The sequence below is a fragment of the Pantherophis guttatus genome, chromosome 9 (genome assembly GCF_059756535.1).
Source record: "Pantherophis guttatus breed Tessera chromosome 9, ASM5975653v1, whole genome shotgun sequence".
Lineage (NCBI taxonomy): Eukaryota > Metazoa > Chordata > Lepidosauria > Squamata > Colubridae > Pantherophis > Pantherophis guttatus.
Window position 1 is genome coordinate 28,070,001 of NC_142071.1, and position 12,500 is coordinate 28,082,500.

General features: G+C 43.9%; 1 protein-coding gene across 2 annotated transcripts in view; it reads right to left on the reverse strand.

Annotated features, from left to right (window-relative positions):
* Positions 1-12,500, reverse strand: part of GRIK4 (glutamate ionotropic receptor kainate type subunit 4) — a 409,943-nt gene that overhangs the window by 99,345 nt on the left and 298,098 nt on the right. For both annotated transcript variants that reach the window (XM_087875700.1, XM_060683210.2), the window contains one exon: positions 1,876-2,037. In XM_087875700.1, coding sequence (XP_087731826.1) covers positions 1,876-2,037 — 162 coding nt within the window. The remainder of the gene's footprint in view (positions 1-1,875; positions 2,038-12,500) is intronic.

A 12,500-nucleotide genomic window follows, 5' to 3' on the forward strand; every position in this document is an offset into this window, starting at 1 on the left:
AAAATTTCCGCTACCAGTTCTACAGAACTGGTCAGAACCTGCTGAAACAGGTTACTTCCTGGTTAAAACCAGGAAATAATGACGACTGGGCGGGTGGGCGGAGCCTCGTGCTACCGTCGCTACCAGTTCTCTGAACCGCCCGCTGCCATCGCTACCGTTTCGGTCGAACCGGTCCGAACCAGTAGCATTTCACCCCTGTCTGAAAGGCTTCAAGAGAGAGAGAGGGAGATGGAGAGAGAGAGAGAGAAATTCCCAGTCTGAGGATCTACTAATTGAAACCCAATTTAGGAGGAAGGAAGAGATACGTTCTTCAGGGAGGGCATATGGCTAAGAGGGATGACACCATGTTGTTGGTAAAAAAGCACAATAGCTGGAGGACCGTATCAAAACATGCTTCATGGTGAGAAAGCCATGCAACTGTTGAGGCTCTAGAAAGAGTGCAGAGAAGAACAATCAAGATGATTACGGGACTGGAGGCTAAAACAGACGATGAACGGTTGAAGGAACTGGGTATGTCTAGTTTAATGAAAAGAAGGGATAGGGGTGTTATGATAGCCATGTTCCAATATCATAAAGAAGAGGGAGTTAACTTATTCTCCAAAGCATCTGAAGGCAGCACAAGAAGCAATGGATGGAAACTAATCAAGGAGAGAAGCAACCTAGAACAAAGGAGAAGTTTCCTGATAGTTAACAACTTGCCTCCAGAAGTTGTGGGTGCGCCATCATTGGAGATTTTTAAGAAGAGATTGGACAAACCCTTTGTTTGAAATAGTATAGGGTTTCCTGCTTGAGCAGGGTGTTAGACTAGAAGACCTCCAAGATCCCTTCAAACTTTGTTAATTTTGTTATTCTCTAACATGGCCATCCCTTCTGAGCAGACTTCCCAAACGCAGACATCCTCCAGATACGTGGGATTCCCAGAATTCATAGTAATGGCTAAGATGATTATGGAATCCTGGGGTTGAAGTCCAACATCTGAAGAACATCCAAGTTGAAGGCTGATGACTGTAGCACGAACTGAGAAGTAGAGAAGAGAAGAGAAGAATGGAATGGAATGGAATGGAATGGAATGGAGGGGAGGGCAGGGGAGAAGAAGAGAAGAGAAGAGAAGAGAAGAGAAGAGAAGAGAAGAGAAGAGAAGAGAAGAGAAGAGAAGAGAAGAGAAGAGTGAAGAAAGGGAAGGGAAGGGAAGGGAGGGGAGAAGAAAAGAGAGGAGAAGAGAAGAGTGAAGGAAGGAAGGAAGGAAGGAAGGAATGGAAGGGAAGGGAGGGGAGGGGAGGGGAGGGGAGGGGAGAAGAGAAGAGAAGAGAAGAGAAGAGAAGAGTGAAGGAAGGAATGGAAGGGAAGGGAGGGGAGAAGAAAAGAGAGGAGAAGAGAAGAGAGAATAGAAGAGTGAAGGAAGGAAGGAAGGAATGGAAGGGAGGGGAGGGGAGGGGAGAGGAGAAGAGAAGAGAAGAGAAGAGAAGAGAAGAGAAGAGAAGAGAAGAGAAGAATGAAGGAATGGAATGGAATGGAATGAAATGGAGGGGAGGGGAGGGGAGAGGAGAGGAGAGGAGAGGAGAGGAGAGGAGAGGAGAGGAGAAGAGAAGAGAAGAGAAGAGAAGAGAAGAGAATGGCTACTACAGAAAAGGTCCTACTCTTGAAATCCCCAATTTGAAATCCGAAAAGAACGAGGAAGTGTAGCTCTTATTTTAACTTCCATTATGTCATCTTCCATCAGGTGGGCAGAGCTGAGGGGCTCATAACCTTTTAGTCCTTCACTTTTTATTGAAAAAAACATTCATTATTGAACCCCTTACCCCTTCTTTTCTCCCACACAAGACATCATTACACGGGAAGGAGTGAGAAAAAGGACAGATGTATTGGTTTACTTACTGCTGGTCCAGTAAAAGGAATATGGTCACAATTCTCTAACCATGACTGGTTGAGACTCTCTGCAAATTCCTGGAAGAAAGGATGGGACTGGTTGAAGATAGAAAACCCCATGATGTTCACTCGATCATCCATAAGGCTGTCCAGTTGCTGGAGAGAAAATTCCTACGGGAAGCCAAGGATCAAAAAGCAGAATTAATAAGTTCTTCAACAATCATTCAACAAGGGGGAAAAAAATACGAAGGGAAGGCATTTAAAGAACTGCAAAGACTGGTAAAGGCTAGGTAATGTCAAGAAGATTCAACAGCTATTTATTTATAAACTCCTTCTGGAAAAAAACAAAAAAAGAATTCAAAATCCTCATCGGTTACAAACATGACCAGGAGGAAGTCATGTGTAACATCAAAACTGAGAAGACCTTAGACTCTGTCTTTATAAATCTCGGATGGACTTGCTGGAGAATCAACCATTAAACCATGGAGAATCTCCATTTAAAAAAAAAAAATAATAAAGGCTCATCTTCACTTCACAAAGGAGCACGAGGCTGACCTTCACAGATCAAAGGAGGCATTAAAACTTCAATTTCTATGAGCATTTACAACCATGAAATAAATTATGATCCGGGTCAAGACAGAAATTTTGCCCTCGTAAATCAGAAATGTAATGCTGATTTTCTGTTGTTTGTTTTGCGATGGCGGCTATTATTCTCGCTTTTAAGCCAGATGGGAAAGACAAATGCAATGACTGACAACTTATCTGTGATGGACAAACTTAAATCAGGGGCGGCCCTGAATGGTGTTTTTTTGGGGGGGGGGACCGAGTTGCGTTATCATTAAGCAACATGAAAATTAGCGGCTGCATTATTGACGTGGTTTGAAGGATGCAGGTTTTTCGGTTTCCCAGGCAGGTTATTTATTTCCACATAGCACATTGCCAACTTGTGGCACGAGGGCAGATGGCTAATGAGAGCCGGGGCCTGAAGGGATTTCGTTTGCAAAGAGTGTGACAACGATTGTGCCAAACAAGCACGATCGGTCTTTCTCCCTGGACAGACGCCGGAGGACCAAGGAAAAAAAAAATCAAATCTGAAAGAAAACAATGCTCTCTCGGGCTTAGCCAGGAATCTGAGTAGCCCTTTTGCAGAAAAACATAACTCCGAGTAGGAACCTCACAAAGAAAACCAGTCGAGAAACAAAAGTGACAATGCATTTGAATAGCTGGTACCCTGTGAAATCACCTACCTACGGGAAAATAGAAAACCAAACAGATTGTATGTTGTGGAGACTTCAATCAGGAGTTTTAAAGCAAGAAGAATAGAACAGAACAGAACAGAACAGAATAGGGGGATAGAGTAGAGTAGAGTAGAATAGAATAGAATAGAATAGGAGTAGAGTAGAATAAATATTGGAATGAAGAGTAGAGTAGAGTAGAGTAGAGTAGAATAGAATAGAATAGAATAGAATAGAATAGAATAGAATAGAATAGAATAGAATAGGAGTAGGGTAGAGTAGAGTAGAGTACAATAAATATTGGAATGAAGAGTAGAGTAGAGTAAAATATAATAGTTTAGAATAGGAGTATAGTAGGGTAGGGTAGAGTAGAGTAGAGTAGAAAATATATTGGAATGAAGACTAGAGTAGAATAGAGTAAAATAGAGTAGAGTAGAGTAGAGTAGAGTAGAGTAGAATAGAATAGAATAGAATAGAATAGAATAGAATAGAATAGAATAGAATAGAATAGGAGTAGAGTAGAAAATATATTGGTATGAAGAGTAGAGTAGAGTAGAATAGAGTAGAATAGAATAGGAGTAGAGTAGAATAGAGTAGAGTAGAGTAGAGTAGAATAGAATAGAATAGAATAGAATAGAATAGAATAGAATAGAATAGAATAGAATAGAATAGAATAGAATAGAATTCTTTATTAGCCAAGCTTGATTGGACACACAAGGAATTTGTCTCTGGGCCATAAACTCCCAGTGTACATACAAGCAATAGATAAATCATCATCATCATCATAAAATACAAGCAATTAGGGGATAAACTCTAATTTTTTTGGAAATAGTGGTTGGAATCAATAAAGGAGAATATTTGTAACTCAGGGTTGATATTGTGATAGAGAGCTCCAGCTTCTGTCCTTTAGTGAGTTCACTAAACGGAGTTTCTTTTAACGCTTTGAATAATTTCTTCTTGGTTTTTATTGCAGCTCTGATCGAGCTGTGATTTATGAGATCAGCTACTCCACTCCCATCTGTTGGCTGTATATGTTTAGCGTTCCTCAAGAGTTTCTTTCTCAGCCTGGCTTCCCATCTCTGCTATCTCCTTCCTAGGTTTGGAGAGGAAGGAAATAGGGAATCCAGAGGCCGGCTGGTCTTTGGGGCGATTACCCAAGTCCTCTTGACTATTTAGTGCACGGGGGTGTGGGGGTGGGGTGGGGTGGGGTGAGAGAGAATTAAGATACAGCATCGATGGAGTGGTTGGAAAAACCAGGATGAAGAAATTCAGAAGTTGTGGGAGCTTCATCCCTGGAAGCTTTCAAGAAGAGACTGGAGTGCCATCTGTCAGAAATGGTTGTAGGGTTCTCCTGCTTGGGCAGAGGGTCAGACTAGATGACCTACAAGGTCCCTTCTGACTTTGTTAATCTGTTAACTTGTAGGCCACTTGTAACATCCCAGAACAGAGATGTTGAATTTAAGAACTTTCCTCGTGGGTGGGTGCTCCAAGACTGAAGCTTTTTAAGAACAGAATGGACAACCGTTCGCTTGAGCAGGGGGTTGGACTAGAAGACCTCCAAGGTCCCTTCCAACTCTGTGATTCTGTTATTCCTTGAAAGGACACAATCTGTGCTATCAAACGGAGATGACCATTGATTTAGAATCCGCTTCTTACATTTCAAGAACGTATCTTAAAAAACACAGACACAATTTGCTTTTCTTGGGTTAATTACAAGTCCCTTTTCAATTCATCAGCCTCACATCCTGGCTGCAGTGGTCTCTCTTGTTGATTCTTCTATCTATCTATCTATCTATCTATCTATCTATCTATCTATCCATCCATCCATCCATCCATCCATCCATCCATCCATCCATCCGTTAACAAAAATTACAAATTCGAATGGACAAAATGCAAAAAATAAAATAAAATAAAATGTGACAGGAACGATAAGGCATGTTAGTGCACTCACGCACATCCCCTTAAAGGTAAAGATTCCCCTCGCACATGTGTGCTAGTCGTTCCTGTCTCTAGGGGGTGGTGCTCATCTCCCTTTCAAAGCCGAAGAGCCAGTGCTGTCCGAAGACGTCTTCGTGGTCATGTGGCCGGCATGACTCAACGCCAAAGGCACACCGAACGCTGTTCCCTTCCCACCAAAGGTGGTCCCTATTTTTTCTACTTGCATTTTTTACGTGCTTTCGAACTGCTCGGTTGGCAGAAGCTGGGACAAGTCACGGGAGCTCACTCCGTTACGCGGTACTAGGGATTCGAACCGCTGAACTGCCGACCTTTCGATCGACAAGCTCAGCATCTTAGCCACTGAGCCAGTGTGTCCCCTGCACATCCCCTTAGGAACCTCTTAAATATGGGAGGTGGCCCGTGGAAGTTAAGTTGGAATTATCTTCCTTATCTTTTCCACAACTTTATTAACCCAGCTTCACTTATCTGACCAAGGGACCGTAAAAACGCTGCCTCTTCCTTGGAGGAGCAGAAGTAAGATGGAAGATCATATGCTTTGGCGCATCTTGATTTCATCCGAGATCAAAAATCTCTCTCGTCGTCTTCCTGGCCGCATGTGCATCTCCCTTTATCAATTATGGCAAGAGGTTTATTGGGTGGAGAATTCTGCTGCTGATTAATATCCTTCTAATCATTCCTTAAGTGCTCGTTTATGAGGGATTTTATGACCTGATGAGGGGGCAGATTCCAGAACGGGAGATGGGCGGAGGGAATTCAGACGCTGCCGTCATAATGCTCTCAAACCCGCTGGCGTCCTTAAAAATTCTCTCTAATTTTTGCGCCAGTTTCTTTTATCGTCCGCAGCAGATTTTAAGAAGCAAAGAGGATTAATGGGATCTCGACTCTGGAATGGCATTCCATTCCCGTTTCTTTTCCCCTGCGAATTTTCTGTTTCTTCGTCCAGCAAAAATTAATGTTCCTTAATTTCAATTAATTCCAAACATAATCAACGAACCCTCCTTTCTCCACGCACACCGGAGTGATATAAACTAGGCCAGTGTTTCTCATACTGTTTTAGTCATCTGGTTTGTTCACCACACTATAAAAAAAGATGTTGAGACTCTAGAAAAAGTGCAGAGAAGAGCAACCAAGATGTTAGGGGACTGGGAGCTAAAACATATGAAGAACAGTTGCAGGAACTGGGCATGGCTAGTCTAGTGAAGAGAAGGACCAGGGGAGACATGATAGCAGCCTTCCAATATTTGAGGGGCTGCTACAGAGAGGAGGGGGTCAAACTGTTTTCCAAAGCACCTGAAGGCCAGACAAGGAATAATGGAGGGAAACTGATCAAGGAGAGATTCAACCTAGAAATGAGGAGGAACTTTCTGACAGTGAGAACAATCAACCGATGGAACAGAAGTTGTGGGAGCTTCATCACTGGAGGCTTTCAAGAAGAGACTGGACTGCCATCTGTCAGAAATGGTGTCGGGTCTCCTGCTTTGTGGGGGTTGGACTACATGACCTACAAGGTCCCTTATGGTCCAACTTTCACAGCCATACATTGCAACCGGGAAAACCGTAGCCTTGAATATACGCATTTTTGTTGGCAGGGTGATGTCTCTGCTTTTTAGTAAGCTGTCTAGATTTGCCGTAGCTTTCCTCCCCAGGAGCAAGGGTCTTTTAATTTCTTGGCTGCAGTCCCCATCCAGGAAAATAAAATCTGTCATTTCTTCCCCTCCTCACTCATATCAGCCTCCAAAGGCTGCTGCCTCTCCGGCGGCTGGGAAATGTCGGACGGTCCTGCCTCTATCTCTGCTTCCGATGCTGAGCCTCCGTCAGGAAATTCCCCAGATTCCAGAATTGGCTCAAATTCTTCCCCAACCTCCTCATCTCAACTCTGCTGGCAGCTGGCGGGCCACAACACCGTTCCCAATCGACTCTCATACAGGGAATTGTCTTTCTTTTGGAAAATACATATTCTTCCCTTTTCAGAAGCCAAAGTCCTTCACTTACTACAAAATGCTAAGCTGCTAAATCAATTTATCATTCTTACGCCGTCTGAAAAACATTGCCATTTATTCCCTAAATTGTACTAGATTACACTAAGTGCTTTATGACTTTAAAAAAAAAAAATGGAAAAAAAAAAGATTGGCTTACTTGTAACATATTAACTCTGTCAATAAGCACAGAATAAACTGCAATTTAAAATTGCAAAAATCAATTTCCCCTTCCAAAAGGCAGTTGCCTTGATATAGATGGGTTTTTGGGTGGTTTTCTTTCTTTCTTTTTCTTTTTTTTTTTGAAGTTTATGGATTACTGTACACGTACAATTTTTTTCAGTTATTCCTGGCCTGGCTAGTGTCCATCGCAAAAGTTCCAGAAATGCAAACATCTGGATCTTTTGTCCAGTTTTGACTCAACAGAAGTATTAAAAATTTGATTAAATCGGCTTCGTTAAATCTTTTTCTAAACTTTAGCTGACAGCTTAGCAATCGGGCATCGCTATCCACTATCCAGGTGGTCCTCGACTTACGACCAGAATGGAGGCCAACATTTCAGTTGCTAAGCGAGACAGTTGGTAATGGATTTTACCCAGTGGTGAAATGTAAAATTTGTTACTACCGATTCTGTGGGCGTGGCTTGATGGTGGTGGTGGGTAATGTGACTGGGTGGGCATGGCCAACTTTTTTTTTTCCTTTTAAAAGCATTTTTTCTACAACCTCAAGAGGTTGCAGAAAAAAATGCTTTTTACTTTTAAAAGTATTTTTTTGGCCGAAGAGGTTGTAGAAAAAATGCTTTTAAAAGCCTCTGACGATCCCAGCTGAGCCGCGTGATCATCAGAAGCTTTTTTTTTTACTTTTAAAAGTACTTTTTTGGCTGAAGAGGTTGTAGAAAAAATGCTTTTAAAAGCCTCTGACGATCCCAGCTGAGCTGCGCGATCATCAGAGGCTTTTTTTTTTTTTTTACTTTTAAAAGTATTTTTTCGGCCGAAGAGGTTGTAGAAAAAATGCTTTTAAAAGTAAAAAAAAAAACAGCCTCTGATGATTGCGTGGCTCAGCTGGGCATGGGAGGGCGGGCAGCCATCGCTACCGGATCGGGTGCCCATAGACAGGCAGGTTAATAAACATAACCATGTTGTTAGAGTACAGACATGGATTTTTGGGATGTTGCTTTCAAGCTTCAAGACACACGGTTAGTATGTTGAATTAACCCACTATGTTACTCTTGTTGCAGGACATGCTTTTCTGATCGGGGAGGAGTGGGGCAGCCTGTCAGGCCTGGAGGCCATCTTTCGCACTGAATCTTCAGGCCTGCCACATTTACTACCGTGGGAAACTGGGAGGGGGGATTGTACGGAGCAGGGGAGATATGTAGTCATAATAACATTCCTTTCTCAGAGAGTCAAGGACATCTTGCCCGGCACCTGGTGGTCTGGAACTGGGAGGCATCTCCAGCTGGGACGGTGCTTTGATTGGACCACGTGATGGACTTATGGGTACTGGGCAGGGATTTGGACTTTCCTTTGGGTGGGGGAAACCTGGAAGCTTTCAGATGTGGGTTTTCCGAGATGTGCCAATATGACATCTCTAATAAAATGGAACTTTGAGGAAACTCAAGCTTTTCTTTCATTGGGAGTGTTACTTGGAATCCTGACAATACAAGAACTACAAAATGACACAAAAACCCTGGAACAACAGGTGGAAATAGACAAAGGGGGAATGGTTCGAAGATTAATAGATTATATGTATATTTAAAAGGGAGGATATTAATGTAATCTCCCTTTCGGATATATGGAGAAAGCAAATTACAGAGATAAAGTGGATATAGTTATCCCGGAGGTGGAAAGGCAGAGTTTTAGAGGTCTGGATGACTATAAATCTTCATTACTGCCTATGAAAATCCAATGCATTTATGCTCATTTCCTTCTCAGCTTTTCTCGGAGTTCAACCAGTGGTGAAATCCAATTTTTTTTTTACTACAGGTTCTGTGGGTGTGGCTTGGTGGGCATGGCAGGGGAAGGATACTGCAAAATCTCCATTCTCATCCCACTCCAGGGGAAGGATACTGCAAAATCCCCATTCCCTCCCCACTCCAGGAGAAGGATACTACAAAATCCCCATGTCCTCCCCACTCCAGGGGAAGGATACTGCAAAATCTCCATTCCCTCCCCACTCCAGGGAAAGGATACTGCAAAATCCCCAATCCCACCCCACTCCAGGGGAAGGATACTGCAAAAACTCCATTCCCACCCCACTCCAGGGGAAGGATACTGCAAAAACTCCATTCCCACCCCACTCCTGGGGGAAGGATACTGCAAAATCCCCATTCCCACCCCACTCTGGGGCCAGCCAGAGGTGGTATTTGCCGGTTCTCTGAACTGCTCAAAATTTCCGCTACCGGTTCTCCAGAACCTGTTAGAACCTGCTGGATTTCATCCCTGGTTCCATGGCAGTTTTGATCTTCCAGCAGGTACTGTGATTTTTGTCTCCTATTCTCCACTAACGATGCTTGTTTTCCTTGCCTGAGTTTTTCTCTCCATTGAACTGTCTAATTAGGAGAATTTAAAGTCAGCATGACTCACCATCTTGATGGAAGCCAGCCAGACAGCCAGCTAGCTAGCTTCCCTAAAACCCACAACAAATGCAGCCATAAAGCCTAATTGCCATCCAAGGTTGGGGGACGGACGGACAGACGGACGGAGTCGGGAATCAGGAAAAACTTCGGCCTCTGACTTTTCTTTTTCGAATGCCAAAAAAGACGTTTCAAAAACGTTTCCCAGGATGGCAAGCAAGCACGGCGCTGGCCTCCTGACCCCTTGTACGACTGCCACCTTCCCATGTCGATCTTCATATTCTTAAATTGAAATTTATAATAGCGCCTCTCCTTTGGATGGCCAGTTTCTCCTCCCCTTTGAGCAACACTCTCCTCCCGGCTGAGACGGGCCTTCCGTCTGCTGTCCCAGAGAATCTGTCAACTTGATTTTATGTCTCATTCCCCGCACGCCCCCCCCCCCGGTTAGGCCTTGATGGGGATCATTAGTGATTTGATAATCCCTCTAGATTTATTAGCTTAAATAGCTCCACTCCCATCTCCTGTCCCCGTTTAAATATTGCTTAATTTCCATCAATCTCTCTTCCATCTGTCCAAGTTTCCATTCAGCAACTCTTTTCTTTCTTAATTAACCCCGTCAAGACTGCACTGAGGTGAGAATTAGATTATTTTGACAAACTAATCAATACACAAAGGGAAGAAGATTAAGGCCGCTTTGGTCTACAACCAGCCTCTATTTTAGAACTGTCCTTGCAATAACATTAGACTTGTAACCGAGGGTCTACAGTGTGGCCCAATAAAGTTAATCGTGGGCAATATTAAAGTGATTCCGAAGCAAAAAAAAAACAATCCACCCACATTAGTTTGTATCAAGTTATGTGCTGCTGTTGATGATAGAGAAGCATAGTGTCAGCACTTCAACCTGCATTTACTCTAGTGCTGACATAAGAAGGAGAAGAGGGGGCAGCTAGCAAGAGGACGCTTGACTTCTCACCTACTTATTTTCCCTGAAGATAATATCCCCTAGGAGATGAGATGGGAGGGGGGACATTCCTGAGAGCTGAAGAAGTAGATATGGGGAGAGTGATTTGGGAAGAGGGCCAATGAGACGCAGAGAATTCGGGAATGGAAAGGGAAGGTTTTGGGGTCAGGAAGTCAGTGTTGGCTACGCCACAATCGGGGACAGGTTGTCGTGCTTAATAAAATGAAAGATTTCTTCAAAGACTATTTGTTTGGAAATGCAATTTATTTTATTTGAGACGACATCGAAACCTGACACATAGCTTCTAAGCCAGTGATGGCTAATTTTTTTGCCATCGCGTGTCAAAAGTGTGGGGACCGTGGGGGAGTCGCACACATATGTGCCCACACCCATAATTCAATGCGCCCTGACCCCCCGTGCATGCATGCGTGACCCCCCCTGCGCTCTCCCTGCTTTTGGCACATGATGGCCTGGTGGGCCCGGTAGGCCCATTTTTCGCCCTCCCCGGGCTCCAGAGTCTTCCTTGGAGCCTGGGGAGGGCGATAATGGCCTTCCCCACCCCCTGGAGGTCAGAAACAGCCTGTTTCTCGACTTCCGGTGGGACCGGAAATTAGCTGGCTGGTGCTGGAGCTGAGCTAGGGCAACACTGACGTGCCCACAGATATGGCTCCAGGTGCCACCTGTGGCATGCATGCCATAGGTTCGCCATCACGGTTCTAAGCCATATCCTGGAAGAGAACAGCCTTGGAGTCACTGTGACAATGTTCGTCTGCCTTGCATCAGCAGCAACACAACAAATTAGAAGGACTTTGCTTCAAGCCAAGAATGACAGTTTGATTTGTAGGGAAAATGTGCACAAACCTAAGTACCAGCCATGTTCAGAATAGAGTAGAGTAGAGTAGAGTAGAGTAGAGTAGAGTAGAGTAGAGTAGAGTGAGTAGAACAGGACAGGACAGGACAGGACAGAACAGAATAGAATAGAATAACAGTGTTGGAAGGGACCTTGGAGGTCTTCTGGTCCCACCCTCTGCTTGTCCAGGTCGTAAAATGAGGCAAAACCCACTCAACAACTACTTCACCTAGCCACCTAAATTTGAGGCTCCATCGTGCTTGTTAAGTCAAAGATTACCGGTAGCGCCGTTTTTTTCAACCTTGGCCACTTTTATGATGTGTGGACTTCATTTCCCAGAATTCCCCAGCCCAGGGGGAATTCTGGGACTTGAAGTCTACACATCTTAAAGTTGCCAAGGTTGATAAACATGAATCTAGAGGGGTACCCTACTTCCTAACGTATTAACTTTTAGCCATGCCTGAAAGACTGGAAGCAATTGTGAGAAAGCTGATGAGGAACAGAGAGACACCCAAATGTTAAAAGAAGTCTCTCCAAGGCTCTCCAAGGCTCAAGGTTGACTCAGCCTTCCATCCTTTCTAAGGTAGGTTAAATGAGGACCCAGTTTGTGGGGGCAATAAGCTGACTTTGTATAAAACATACAAAAGTATGAAGGCTATTGCTTAACGCATTGTAAGCCGCCCTGAGTCTCCGGAGAAGGGCGGCATATAAATCAAATTAAAAAAAAAAAAAAAAAAAGTCCATCCAAACCATGCCTATGGAGGGTGGGGGGTGGGGAGGGGAAAGCAGATCTTCTGGTGATCTTCTGAACTACTGATAGACCCTCGTCTTCTGCTTCCACCCTGAGACCCTCCCAAGAAGGTCTTCTCTTTCTTGCTCATCCATTCCTGCCTCCTAAATTTAGATTACTGCGGCTTCCACCTTGTGTTCCATCTGTCTCCTCCACCCAAATAACAGCATACCCCCTGTTCCTCTCGGCAGGCACACACCCTCACTCACACACACAAACACACGCACACGCACACACACCATAAATATTCATTGGAATTATAGAAACTGATCATCACCAAGGTTAGAA